This window comes from Schistocerca cancellata, chromosome 2 (assembly GCF_023864275.1).
Source record: "Schistocerca cancellata isolate TAMUIC-IGC-003103 chromosome 2, iqSchCanc2.1, whole genome shotgun sequence".
Classification (NCBI taxonomy): Eukaryota; Metazoa; Arthropoda; class Insecta; order Orthoptera; family Acrididae; genus Schistocerca; species Schistocerca cancellata.
In genome coordinates this window covers 466448220-466463727 of record NC_064627.1, presented here as the reverse complement: position 1 = coordinate 466463727, position 15508 = coordinate 466448220, and the positions used below count along the sequence as shown (strand labels likewise).

The 15508-nt window shown below is 42.4% G+C and overlaps 1 protein-coding gene across 3 annotated transcripts in view; it reads right to left on the bottom strand.

Moving 5' to 3' along the window:
- Positions 1–4639: 4639 nt before the first annotated feature.
- Positions 4640–15508, bottom strand: part of LOC126161975 (dehydrogenase/reductase SDR family member 12-like) — a 90198-nt gene continuing 79329 nt past the window's right edge. For all 3 annotated transcript variants that reach the window (XM_049918168.1, XM_049918166.1, XM_049918167.1), the window contains exon 9: positions 4640–5232. In XM_049918168.1, the coding sequence (XP_049774125.1) occupies positions 5120–5232 (113 nt within the window). In that variant the 3' untranslated portion in view covers positions 4640–5119. The remainder of the gene's footprint in view (positions 5233–15508) is intronic.

Genomic DNA, 15508 nt, shown 5'->3' with positions numbered 1-15508 from the left:
GACTAGCAGATATGGTAGAAAAGAGATGACAATTTGAAGAAGACAGATGGCAACAACAAGTGGCAAGAGGGTTACATAAGAATGAATGATGGCCACATGGGCTAACATATCAATGAAAATAACCAATTTTTGAAAATATAATGTAATCGGATTGATAAAAAATCTACTCACCAAGTGGGGGCAGGAGAACACACATAAAAGGTATTAAAAGTTTGCAAGCTTCCAGAGCCAATGTCTACTTCTGGAAGAAAGGTTTAAGTTCCAGGGAGGAAGAGAGGTGAAGGAAAGGGACTGGTGACGTTTAGGAATAGAGGTAGAGGTTTGAAAAGTCATAAAGATTTACCTGCCTTCTGCCTTTACACTTTCAAGCTTTTAAATTTCATCTGGTGCAGTCTCCCACAATCAAGTCTTTCCTTCTCATCCCGTCCAGCAATTCTCCCCTGACCCAGCATACGGGTGACTTTTCTGAACTTAACCAATCTCCTCTCTTCTGCTTCTACCCTTCTGCCAGGAGGAGGAGCCACTGGCTCCAAAAGCTTGAAATCTAATACCTTTTATATGTTTGTTCTCCTACTGCTGCTTGGTGAGTAAGATTCTTTATCTATCCAGTTACATAATATTTTCAAAAATTGATTATTTTCATTGATGTGTAAGCCCATATGGCCATCATTCCTTCTTACGTAACACTCTTGTCAGTCTTTGTTGTCATTACTTTCTTCAAACTGTTGTCTCTCTTCTACCCTATGTGCTAGCCCCTCATTTATTTTTCTGTACCACCTATGTTAACCAACATCTTGCCCCAGATCTTTTCTAGTACTGATTTCCATGCACAGACAGGTCCATTGTTATTTACTAATTTGCATATAACAATTTTTTTACAGTTCACTTCACTGTAGGGCCATCTCCCAATCATCTTTCACAGATTTATTTGCAAATTTGACAGCTGTTTTCATTCCCACCGTCCACTTACTTGGCTTCTATGTAATTCTTTCACTTTTTTGTGCATTTGTTTCTTACCAAGCTGCTCTGATTGACCTTTACTGCCAACTCCTACATTACTTTATCTGCCAACTAGATTACATTATCCCCAATAACTTCCTCTTTCTGTTTGCCCAGCTTTTAAAATTTGTTTGTTTTCCATGACTTTCCCAATAATTTTTTTTTATTTTCCAGCAATAACTATTTCTTATCACATCGGGCACTTTTCTGGTGAGAAATTGTCACCCACTCATTACCTCTTGTTAACCCTTGTCTGTTCTCACAATTTTCGTATGAAATTTTCCAAACTTTTCTTCTGTTTTTTGTCTTTCTCCACCCTCTGCTTTTTTTCCCCACACTCACTATCCCTAACACTCCAAACCCTCTTCTCTTTCCATGATGAGTCCCTTCACATATTATATTCATTCCTTTCAAAAATATACGTTTGCGCAATCAGAACTAAGGTCCTACTATCTCTTTCTGGAAACCTGCTTCTCTCTTGGATACTCCCAAACATCTAATACTGGGTGTCCCTGTATCTGGATGTAATACAGGGCATATCAAGAAGAATCATCCAATTTGGCGTCTATCTCTGAAACTAATACATAGATACAATGAATTTTGTTTTTCGGTGAACGGGAACCTCTGAAAGTTTTTTTCATACCTTCCTTGAAATACACGGCATGTGTCAATGTGGTATTCTAATTGTTCCCACTCTGCAGCGAGCATATTTTGAGTTACAGCTTCCACAGCTGCTGTTACGTAATGTCTTAGTTCATTCACTGTTGTTGGTAATGGAGGCACATAAACAAAAGTCTCTTATACAAGAAATAATCACATACAGTCATGTTCGGCGACCTTGGAGTCCAGTAATGTAAGACTGAATCATTTGGTCCAGTTTCACCAATCCATCATTCAGTAATCCTTTGATTTAAAAATTCCCACACTTTCAGATGCCAGTGTGGCGGTGCCCCATCCCATTGGTAAATGAAGTCAATTGAATCAGTCTCCAGCTGTGGCAAAAGAAAGTTCTCAAGCATATTGAGATATGTGCTGCCTATAACAGAGTTCTTGGCAAAGAAAAATGGACCATACACGTTCTCCCGTGAAACTGCACAAAACACATTTAATTTTGGAGAGTCCCTCCCATGTTGTACAACGTCATGTAATTGTTCCGTACCCCATATTCTCACATTGATAGTTCACCTTTCAATTTAAATGGAATGTTGCCTCATCACTAAACACTAAGCCTGTAAGAAAACTGTCATCCTCCATCTTGCCGAGAATGAAATTACAGAACTCCACACATCGTTGTTTGTCATCTTCATGAAGAGCTTGAAGTAGCTGAATTTTGTATGGTGCCATGTCTAAATGTCAATGTAACACATGCCAGATGGACACTGGGGACATGCTGAGCTGTTGAGCTGCATGGCAAGTGGATTTCTGTGGACTCCTTGAGAAACTATGGCGATGCATTCAACATCTGTCAGACACTTGGGAATGACCCCCATTGAACATATATTGTGCTTAGTTGATCAACACCCGCAACCCATAGCACAAAGATTTTCCTGCTATATTAAACACACCAACCACTTCCTAGATTGTCTGAAATTGTGCCCGGATCATTCCCAACACACACCTTGCTTGTCACCACTTATGCCACTTCCCTCTATAATCAACATCCCCATTGTACATGGTCTGTCTGTTGCTGAACATTTCCTCCGTCAGCACCCATCTGATTCCAAACCTATGACATCCTTCTTGCTCACCTTAATCAACTTTATACTTACCAACAACAACTTTACCTTCGAGGAGGCAGACATACGAACAGATCAGGGGCACAGTCATGGGAACCAGGATGGCTCCTTCCTGCATCACCCCTTCCATGGATCACTTGAAGGAGGCATTCCAGGGATACATAAGCCTTCAGCCCCTGGTTTGCTTTAGATACATTGAGGCTATTTTTGCTGTATGGACTCAGGGTGAGGCTGACCTGTTAAAATTCCTGCAGTCTCTCAAATTTCATATGGTCCTCTTCCTACTCCCATGCTACTTTCCTTGACGCTGATCTCATCCCTGCCGAAGGTCAGTTACACAGTTTTGTTCACATTAAATCTGCTAACAAACAACAGTACTTACCTTTTGACAGCTGCCATCATTTCCATGTCAAACGTTCCCTCCCATACAGTCTTGGCATTCAAGGCAAACGTATTTGGCAGATGCTGACACTATACGGCTATACACTACCCTTCTCTGGATGTAATTACTCTATCAGAATAGTTCAAAAGCATATTTCTGGAGCTATCACATCCAATCCTGGTATTGCTGATCCCTCCAAAAGACAACTGAGGAGCACACCAGTTGTCACTAAGTATTATCCTGGTCTTGAATGTATTAATCAGCTACTTCGTCAAGGTTATAACTTCGTATCGTCATGGCCTGAAATGAGGTCCATTCAGTCCGACATTTTGCCCACCATACATAGAGTAGTTTTCCATCGCCCTCTTGATCGCCGTAATATTCTTGTCAAACCCTATGCTCCTTCTGCACCCATCTCCCTACTCTATGGCTCCTACCCCTGTGACTGTCCCCCACTCTCCTGTGACAGTCCCCACTGTATGACTTGCTCTATGCACCCTCCTACCACCAACTATACCCAGCGGTTTAACTGGCAAAACATGTACTATCAAAGGAAGAGCCACTTAGAAATGACACAGATCCTATACCTACTGTTATGTAAAGACTGTTCAGCCTTTTACATTGGCATGACTACCACCAAGTTATCAGTAGGGATGAATGGGAATAAGCAGAGGGTGTATAGTGGCAACACACAATATCCCATTGCAGTGCATGCTCAACAGCTTAACAGGTGTGACTTAGGTACCTGTTTAACCATAGGTGAAATGAATTCTTCCTCCAGACACCAGTTTCTCAGAACTGTGCATGGGTAAGAACTGGTGTTGCAACATTTCCTTGGTTCTTGCCACCCACCTGGCCTTAATATATATATTAGTTTCTTTGGTGTCAGGATTTCTTCACAATAACTATTCCTTTATTGACTCCCTTTTACTTTTCTACATTTCATTTTCTGACCTGTCTAGTTTTCGATGTCTCTGTCCCACCTCTAACATGTACAACTTAAGTTTTTACTCTTCTTAACTCATGCCTGATGTCGTGGCAGTAATCTCTGTTTTGTGTATTACCTTATCTTCCACCTTTAAGCTTTCACATTTTCAAATCTCGTCCAGTGCAGTCCCCAACAATCAGTCTTTCCCATCTGGTAAATCTTCCATGACACGGGGTTCTGGGTGACTTTTCCAAACTCTACCCCTTTTCGTAAACCTCAACCAATCATTTTACTTCACCCCTCTTCCTTCCCCTTCAACCCTTCTGCCAGAAGAAGTAGCCACTGGCTCCAAAAGCTTGCAAACTTAAATGCCTTTTATGTGTGTGTTCTCCTGCCATGGCTTGGTGAGTAGATTTTTTATCTATCCAAACACATAATATTTTTAAAAATTGATTATTTTTTGGAATAGAACAGATGATTCCTGGAGACATTATTCGAGACAGATGCCTCGCTTTTGAGACTGTTGTTATATTTGTGGTAGCATTATGACAACTAGTCCAAAGTTAGGGCATGCCATGAAATAAAAGCCCTGTGTGTTCTCAATTTGTTAAGTATATTGCATACATAAAACACGATTTTTTCCAACAACAAATGACACATTTACAAGCGAATAAATGCTTAAATTAGGCTCTCTCTTTCATAAAAAATAAAACAACAAACACTGCTATACTCTTCACAAGTTTCATATCACAATAAAACACGGATCAATATTTCCTATAACTAGAAGTCACAATACATGGTGACAAGGCAACGGACTGGTGTTACTGTTACGCTTAAAAAGTAGAATATACAAAATTTTGTGCCTACACACAAATCTTGTTGAAATTATTAACAATGCCGTTAGTTGTCTTACAAAATCTTACACATTTTGTGTATACAAACATTCAGGTCTTTTAGTTACTCAACCAGTTAAACACTTTCTTTAAAGTTAAGATATTCTCACAGGAAACATGTAAGAGTGCATCCTATCACCCACATGTGTGCTAATCAGCATCTCATATTTTCAAATACTGATTAACTTCTAAATTTCTCAAGCAATTCCTCAAGCTGCTTCATGAACTTTTCTTCTTCTTCTTTTGATGTCTTTGTCCAGGCCAAGGGCAAATGAGTTGGTACAGGTGTTCGATCTGAAATCATATACAGAAAATCATATACAGAAAAAAACGCGCATGTAAACACATGCGCACAGGTAGAGGGGGGAGGGGTGGAAGGAGGGGTGGGGGGAGGGAGGGGGGGGGAAGAGAGAGAGAGAGAGAGAGAGAGAGAGAGAGAGAGAGAGAGAGAGAGAGAGAGAGAGAGATGGACTGCATTTTTGCATTTGAATTACTCTAGCTGGCAAGGAATTAGCTGTTAGTGAACATCTTACTTGGCTTACATACGAGGGGGTCTGAAAGTTCTCGGAATCACCACAAGAGGTCAGCACTAGCACAAGTTGTTCACATGATATTCATCGGACTGTTGCCTGTAGACACATGCTAAGTCAGTGCTCTTGGAAGAGAGCTGTGGCAGTGACATGGCTCTGTTGTTCTTGCGTAGTGATTTGTGAAGATTGAAGATTTTTTTTTTTTTTTTTGGGGGGGGGGGGGGAGATAATCGAGATTCGGGCAGTGATTAAGTATTTCATAAAGAAAGGTATGAAAACAAAGGACATTCATGCCGATTTCCAGAATACATCGGGAGACTCTGCTCCTTCACATTCAAATGTTGCCAAGTGGACAAACGAATTTAAATTTGCTCAGGAGAGCTTAGATGATCCGCGCAGGGGTCGGCCAAGATGTGTCATTACTCCAGGAATCATTGCAAAAGTGCACAAAATGTTCATGGAGGATTGCCGATTGAAAGTGCAAGAAATTGCTCATGCTTACCAGGTGTCATCTGAAAGGGTGTATCACATTTTAACTGAAGAATTGGAAATGAAAAAACTACCTGCAAGATGGGTGCCAAGACAAGACAATTCGTGCCCGCACACATGTGCCGTCACCAAGACAAAATTACACGAACTACGGTATGAATTGTTACCACACCCGCCTTATTCACTGATATGGCTCCATCAGACTTCCATCTCTTCCCAAAACTGAAAATGTTTCTCAGTGGACGAAGATTCACTTCAAAAAAGAACTGATAGCCGGAGTTGACAACTGTTTTGCAGGCCTGGAGGAAACTCATTTTCAAAATGGGCTCAAAGCACTGGAATGGCATTGAACCAAGTGCATTAATCTACAAGGAGACTACACTGAAAAATAAAAAAAGTTTTAGTGATTTAAGAACTTTTTTTCTATTCCATTCCGAGATCTTCTCAAACCACCCCCATAGTAACCACTACTATCAAAAACTTATTACTGTTACAGTTACATTATATTCTATAGTATGCATCACATTTACAAAAATATGTACTAAAATAAAAATTTTGTACATCATGGCTATTGATGTAAGCTTTTAATTTATTTTGAATTCCTGCCTAATGACTTCTTCAAGACTCATTTTAGATAGAGAACGCCACTTTCAATTCCAGAGGACACACCTAAGTCTATGTGAAATTCACTTTTTGTCTCATCTTTTGACTGTGCATAAAACTTAATCCCAAGTAGACTTATTATAGCCATAAATGTCTCATGTAAGGGCAAATCTATGAATAATTCAGAATTAGAACCATGGATCTTGCTGTTGGTGGGGAGGCTTGCCTGCCTCAGCGACACACACAGCCGTACCGTAGGTGCAACCACAATGGAGGGGTATCTGTTGAGAGACCAGACAAACATGTGGTTCCTGAAGAGGGGCAGCAGCCTTTTCAATAGTTCCAGGGGCAACAGTCTGGATGATTGACTGATCTGGCCTTGTAACACTAACCAAAACAGCCTTGCTGTGCTGGTACTGCGAACGGCTGAAAGCAAGGGGAAACTACGGCCGTAATTTTTCCCCGAGGGCATGCAGCTTTACTGTATGGATAAATGATGATGGCGTCCTCTTGGGTAAAATATTCCGGAGGTAAAATAGTCCCCCATTCGGATCTCCGGGCGGGGACTACTCAAGAGGACGTCGTTATCAGGAGAAAGAAAACTGGCGTTCTACGGATCAGAGCGTGGAATGTTCGATCCCTTAATCGGCCAGGTAGTTTACAAAATTTAGAAAGGGAAATGGATAGGTTAAAGTTAGATATAGTGGGAATTAGTGAAGTTAGGTAGCAGGAGGAACAAGACTTTTGGTCAGGTGAATACAGGATTATAAATACAACATCAAATAGGGGTAATGCAGTAGGAGGTTTAATAGTGAATAAAAAAATAGGAGTGCAGGTAAGCTACTACAAACAGCATAGTGAACGCATTATTGTGGCCAAGATAGACAAGAAGCCCACGCCTACTACAGTAGTACAAGTTTATATGCCAACTAGCTCTGCAGATGACAAAGAAATTGATGAAATATATGATGAGATAAAAGAAATTATTCAGCTAGTGAAGGGAGACGAAAATTTAATAGTCATGGTTGACTGGAATTCGAGAGAAGGAAAAGGGAGAGAAGGAAACATAGTAGATGAATATGGATTGGGGCTGAGAAATGAAAGAGGAAGCCGCCTGGTAGAATTTTGCACAGAGCATAACTTTATCAAAGCTAACACTTGGTTCAAGAATCATGAAAGAAGGTTGTATACATGGAAGAACCCTGGAGGTACTAGAAGATATCAGATAGATTATATAATGATAAGACAGAGATTTAGGAACCAGGTATTAAATTGTAAGACATTTCCAGGGGCAGATGTGGACTCTGACCACAATCTATTGGTTATAAACTGTAGATTAAAACTGAAGAAACTGCAAAAAGGTGGGAATTTAAGGAGATGGGACATGAATAAACTGACTAAACCAGAGGTTGTACAGAGTTTCAGGAAGAGCATTAGGGAACAATTGACAGGAATGGGGGACAGAAACACAGTAGAAGAACAATGGTTAAGCTTTGAGGGATGAAGTACTGAAGGCAGCAGAGGATCAAGTAAGTAAAAAGACGAGGGCTAGTAGAAATCCTTGGGTAACAGACGAAACATTAAATTTAATTGATGAAAGGAGAAAATACAAAAATGCAGTAAATGAAACAGGCAAAAAGGAATACAAACGTCTCAAAAATGAGATTGACAAGAAGAGAAAAATGGCTAAGCAGGGATGGCTAGAGGACAAATGTAAGGATGTAGAGGCTTATCTCACTAGGGGTAAGATAGATACTGCCTACAGGAAAATTAAAGAGACCTTTGGAAAAAAGAGAACCACTTGTGTGAATATCAAGAGCTCAGATGGAAACCCAGTTCTAAGCAAAGAAAGGAAAGCAGAAAGATGGAAGGAGTATATAGAGGGTCTATATAAGGGCGATGCACTTGTGGACAATATTATGGAAATGGAACAGGGTGTAGATGAAGATGAAATGGGAGATATGATACTGCATGAAGAGTTTGACATAGCACTGAAAGACCCGAGTCGAAACAAGGCCCCAGGAGTAGACAACATTCCATTAGAACTGCTGACGGCCTTGTGAGAGCCAGTCATGACAAAACGCTACCATCTGGTGAGCAAGATGTATGAGACAAGCGAAATACCCTCAGACTTCAAGAAGAATATAATAATTCCAATCCCAAAGAAAGCAGGTGTTGACAGATGTGAAAATTACCGAACTATCAGTTTAATAAGTCACAGCTGCACAATACTAACGCGAATTCTTTACAGACGAATAGAAAAACTGGTAGAAGCCGACCTCGGGGAAGATCAGTTCGGATCCCGTAGAAATATTGGAATACGTGAGGCAATACTGACCCTACGACTTATATTGGAAGAAAGATTAAGTAAAGGCAAAGCTACGTTTCTAGCATTTGTAGACTTAAAGAAAGCCTTTGACAATGTAGAATGGAATACTCTCTTTCAAATTCTGAAGGTGGCAGGGGTAAAATACAGGGAGCGAAAGGCTATTTACAATTTGTACAGAAAGCAGATGGCAGTTATAAAAGTCGAAGGACATGAAATGGAAGCAGTGGTTGGGAAGGGAGTGAGACAGGGTTGTAGCCTCTCCCTAATGTTATTCAATCTGTATATTGAGCAAGCAGTAAAGGAAACAAAAGAAAAGTTCGGAGTAGGTATTAAAATCCATGGAAAAGAAATAAAAACTGACGTTTGCCGATGACATTGTAATTCTGTCAGAGACAGCAAAGGACTTGGAAGAGCAGTTGAACGGAATGGAAAGTGTCTTGAAAGGAGGATATATGATGAACATCAACAAAAGCAAAACTAGGATAATGGAATGTAGTCGAATTAAGTCGGGTGATGCTGAGGGAATTAGATTAGGAAATGAGACACTTAAAGTAATAAAGGAGTTTTGCTATTTGGGGAACAAAATAACTAATGATGGTCGAAGTAGAGAGGATATAAAATGTAGACTGGCAATGGCAAGGAAAGCATTTCTAAAGAAGGGAAATTTGTTAACGTCGAGTATAGATTTAAGTGTCACGAAGTCGTTTCTGAAAGTATTTGTATGGAGTGTAGCCATGAATGGAAGTGAAACATGGACGATAAATAGTTTGGACAAGAAGAGAATAGAAGCTATTGAAATGTGGCGCTACATAAGAATGCTGAAGATTAGATGGATAGATCACATAACTAATGAGCAGGTACTGAATAGAATTGGGGAGAAGTGGAGTTTGTGGCACAACTTGACCAGAAGTAGGGATCGGTTGGTAGGACATGTTCTGAGGCATCAAGGGATCACCAATTTAGTATTGGAGGGCAGTGTGGAGGGTAAAAATCATAGAGGGAGACCAAGAGATGAATACACTAAGCAGATTCAGAAGGATGTAGGTTGCAGTAGGTACTGGGAGATGCAGCTTGTACAGGATAGAGAGCTGCATCAAACCAGTCTCAGGACTGAAGACAACAACAACATTTTGTTTCTAATCTCTAACAAACCAACAACATAATTATTTATTTTTGCTATCCTTGCTCGCAGTTGAGAAAACAGCTATTACTCTGGGATAGCCAATCTGAGAGTCTGCCGCATCTTAAAACTGGTTGCTAAACTGGCACTGGGAACACAATACCTGCCTACTGTTGGCAGTGCTCTACCAATTGTATGATTTGAGCAACTCTCTTTCGAAGCTTAGCCAAAGGTTTATTTCCCCCTCGACACCTCTTTAACAAGCAATCAGTAGACATAACACAGGAATTGTGAAACTGCACTTTTAAAAACAGATGAAAAGTAATTTCTTATTAAACACTTCTCGATGTTCCAAGATTTTCTGGAACATGGAGTTTTAAATGTCATTCATAATCATCTGTACTATAATGCGTGTAAATTGTCCACAATTTTATTAATATGCCTGATGTTTCCTTCACATACAGCCATACCTATATGGAAATCAATGGCTTTCCTGTCCATATGATAAAACACATGTTTTTAAATGTATCTACATGAAAGAAACAATACAGAATCACCAAGTCATAGTAATAATAAATGATACATCCATTTTCAAAATTCTGTATTTCCCAAAGTATTATATGTTCAAATATGGTTGGTCCGTTAATAGAAGTGTAAACTCACCGAGTTTGCATTGTGCCCACCAGTTTGGAGTTCCAGGTGAGTCGCCTCGACAAAATGATGGGAAAGACGGATAAGAACCACCATGTACATGGTGCACTGTTATCAACAATTTAGGGACACTGGTTTTTCTAAACAGTAAAGTGTCGGTTGACCAAGTGTGCAAGATGCAACAGTGGATGGAGTGAGGGAAAGGTTCATATGAAGTCCAAATATCAACTGACCATGCAAGGCACGAACATGAAATGCCACAGCAAAATTTGTGGAGGATTTACTGACATTGGTTAAATTTCTAATTGTGCCATCTGCAGCTTGTGCAACAATTAAAACTGTATCACTGGATTGGGTATAGTGGTGAAGATAATGTGGCTCTGTTCCCTTGATCCTGAAGGGATGATTTATGTTACCTTCTATACCTCTAAGGGACATACACAACGAAGCAGTACGCTAATTAAGGACGATGACAATAAACAACGAGGTGTGCTGGAAGAGCTGCACAGGCTGGTTCTGAGATACTATTCCTAAAAGCTAACAACTACAACAAAATTCAATGAGTTAGTACTTTTAAACCAAGGAGGGCCCTTGTTCAGGACAGAGTCCCTGGACAAGGTGGACCACGAATGGCTTACAGCCTTTGTTCAGTGTCATCTGGGGGTGCGTGCAAACCCGCTCAAGAAGCAAGCTTGGTGCCAACAGACTGCACTAGTTACGCTACACTGCATGCAGTATTCCATGTTCTGATACCAGAAAGATGAACCAGGCATCTGGCATCAGGCTTTGTACGCCTGCAATCAATATAAGCACCTCGAGGGGATGCAGCTTGCGAAGGTGGTCAGAAAAAGGTAGTGGCACCCCACATGTTGAATGAACAACAACAACACAACACTAACACTGAATGTGGGGTAAGAATTCTGCTGTTTGCACATACTCTGGTGAAATGCGACACACGATGATGTGAACCACGTGGCACTGCGGAGTGAGTTGCCAAGAGCATGACCTGGAGATGTTGCCTCATCACAGCAGAACAAGAGACCGCTTGAGCAATTGTTCAGAGTGCGTGCGTGGTGTCCGGAAAGCGTGGCTATCTAAACTCTTCCTCCAGCAGAAGTGACCAGCAAGGGTGCTGATGGGCTTGTTTCCTGTCTGCACACCTCGTCGTCTGCTGCTACAGGTGGAGGTAATTTAAAGAGTCACCATACAACTCCCCCCCTCTCGATAGGAAAATATCGTGCCGACAGCACAGAGGGGTGTCTGAAACTAACTGAGGATGCACCCGTTTCAGCAATGCTGCTATCGATAAATGGCTGCGTTTACCGCAAATCCTCCAGATGGCTTCCCATACTTTTATAGAAGAAGTGGAATGATTGATGGAGTCCAGGAACACTTGCAATGACCTTTTCTTACTCTCCCTAATGATGCATTGAGCCTTGGCCCTCACGACTCTATGGGCCCTAAGGTTGTCCACTGTCGGTCAGCATTTAAAATGCCGAAGAGCAGCACGCCTTTCCCAGATTGCAGAATGGCACTAATCTGTCCACCATGGTACTGGTCACCACCTAAGATGATCTGAGGACTGTGGGATGAAGAAGTCAGCGGCACACTGGATCACTCGTGTGATGTAGTCCACCCATCCTTGGACACTGTCGCAGTGTTCAAACACAGCCAGCTGGCTGAAACACGTCCAGTTAGCCCTGTTGACCATCCATTTTGGGTGCTTAACTTCAGGTGGTGAGCCATTTAGTAGATGACGGCAGATTGGGTAGTGGTCACTGGAATGAAGGTAGTCAGTGACCTCCTACTGAACAGAGTCGGCGATGGCGGAAGAACAGAGAGGTCAATAGCTGAGAATAACCTAGTAGCAGTAGAGAAATGCTTGTGAGTGTACCTCTGTTGAGGATGCTAGGCTCATGAGGCCCTCTAAAACTTGACCCCAGGGCAAGTATTGGATGAGCCTCACAGGACATGATGGGCACTGAAGTCTCCCAGGAGGAGGAATGGTCGCAGGAGTTGTGTGATAAGACTCTTGAGAGCCTCAGAGTCTAGCGCATCTTTCAGAGGTAAATATAGTGAGCAAACAGTGATCCTTCAACACATGTTCATTTGAACTGCAACTGCCTGCAGGTCAGTAGCCAAGGGGAGAACAGAGGAGTGGTGTGTGTCAGTGACTAACACTGCGACACCTCCCTTGGCCCTTTTCCCTGATAGGACATCCTTGTGGTACAGCGTGTATCCATATAGCAAAGGGACATCTGTATCTTTAAAATGTATTTCTTGTAAACAGAAGCACAAGGGACATGCCTGTGCTAGGAGTTTCGGTTCCTCCACATGAGTGCTGAACCCAATCATGTTCCACTATAGTATGGAAGCCATGTCATCAGTGCGGTTTTAATTTACCCCTACCTTTGTACCAGGGACGTGAAGAACTTTAAGAGTGAGGGGGAGTGGAGGGGCTGCCTGGACCCGAGGCATCAAACTCCATGATATCCTCCTTATCAGTCAGATGGGAAAGAATGATGTCTAACAGTGCTTGGGACAGATTTTGGCCCAAACGTCGTGAGCCTTACCCTGCACCCTGTCCTTTCAAGGATAAGGGGTAAAGGGAGCGTTGAGAGGCACTTTGCCTGTCTTGTACCTTCTGGATGCTCGCTGTGGAACTGTTGTTTGTCTTTCCTGATGCAGTTGCCTGGCTTGCTTTGTCCTGACCCTTTTTCCCTTGACATGTAAACGTGCAAGTAGAGGTGCTTGTGATGGATACAGGCACACTACGTGTCGTCTGTGTCGAAGCGTCTGCCTTGGGAATAGGTTTCTGAATCATGGAAGAATATGAGGTGGCAAAGACAGGGGGTTTCGTTGCCTTATGTTCTTTTTTGGATTCAGCATAGCGATCTGCTTGGTCACTTTTATCTTCTGTATTTTGCGTTCTTCAACAAAAACAGGGCAGTCTCGGCTCCAGACTGGGTAGTTCACAGAGCAGGTGATGTAGATCGCCGGAGAGGGGCAGTCAGTGCCAATGTCATGACAGGCTTTTCTGCAGTTCCCACAGATCGCTTCACCTCCACAACTCATAGTTGTATGGCCAAATGTGGCATTTAAAGCACTGCATAGGGTTTGGAATGTAAGGCCGAACATTAAGTCAAAGGAACCCTGCCATAATATGTTCAGGCAGTGTCGGAGAATTTAATGTGATAATGAAAGTGGCAGTCTTTGCTCCATTATTCCTCAGAGTTCGTTGCTCCACATCAACTATTGCCTGGGATGCCCATTCTTGCTTCAGTTCTGTTATGTCCATATCCACGATACCTCAGCATGTGACAGCGCACTTACTGGAGTTCAGAAAGGTGTGCATCTCAACAATGATATCATAGTCACCCAGTTTCTGCGATTTCTTAAGAAGGCCTACCTGCTTTGATCTGTTAGTTTCGACCAATGATGAGCCATTACGTAACAATTTTATAGATTTTAATATTCCAGCAAGGCCCTCCAAATCTTTATAGATACAAAAGGGGGACACTTTTTCAAATGTCCCCTCCTTCCTCTTTATCACCAGAAACACATTTTTATTCATGAATCCATGAGCCCTGTTACTGCAGTCCAAAGTATTCTTGCTATCAGGAAGACTAGGCTCTCTCATTCTTTTGGATGAATGGGTGTGAATACTCCCAGGTGGTACACCCTTCCTGCTAGGAGGAGAAGATGATGATTTCGAGGGTTCCATCACGGTCCCACATGCAGCTAAGGAAATAAGGGTCCACTCAGACAGAGCCCTGCATGCCTGAGTAAGCCTTATACAATTGAAGTGCAGCAGGTTCCCCTGAGATTGCCCGTTAATGACTGTTCCACCTCAACAGCCAAGCATCCCATAAGTGCACAGCACACGTTGAGATTGAGATTTTTTTTTAATAGAGGTTTATCCCGTCCCCGCAATCCGGGCAATCAAGCCAAGATCCCCTTTCCCTGAGATACACAATGCTCCACCACCATGCCACGCGGTGATCACTGAAGCATGCCCAGAACTTAAGGTGTCGGGGGACTGGTGGCACTTACCAGTCCCCAGCTCAGGATGATGTTTGACCCGCGCCTTATCGGGTGTAGTGTCGGTGTTGCAACTGGAGGTGGTGGTTGTAGGCAGGGGCAACTCCACCTCGATGGTGCTGCCCTTGTTGGCTGGAGGGGGCTCTACAACACTGGCAGCTTAAACCTGTGTATGGAGACTGTTGTGAACCCATTTAGACTAACAGAGAATGTTTTATCCTCACATTACAACACTAAGTGCAGGCCCAAATACTGAAGAACGAGTGGCAGCTGGTATATATCCACCCAAAGCATGACATGTGAGCAAGCTGTGAGGCGATGGTGACTGTGGATTTGGGGCTCACCATTACATTGCAGAGGTGTTGGATGCAGTTGGGCCATAAGCCCTGGAGCTGCTGCACAAAACTTTGGGTGGTGCTAAGGAGGAAGCGGGGTTGCTTCCAAAAATACCGCCAGGAATGATGAGTGTCCGTTCCTATATCCGCTTGGCAGCAAAAGTTCTCAAGTCAATTCTGTGTTCGATCCGCAGGCCTAGAAGTACCTGTGGTAGGGCAGAAGATCATTCAGAAGAATAACATGTTATGGCGGCTTTAAGTAAATGGTGGAACTGCTCCATCATGCTGTTAGCTGCAAGTTGGTATCTGATGCCATAGTGGATACTGGGGCCGCAGATGGAGAAAAGTAATGGGCCAACTATGTCGAGGAGAACATCCCACGAACCAGTGCTTTTGTGTGTGTGTGTGTGTGTGTGTGTGTGTGTGTGTGTGTGTGTGTGTGTGGTGGAGGGCACAGCAGCGGAGTGAATAT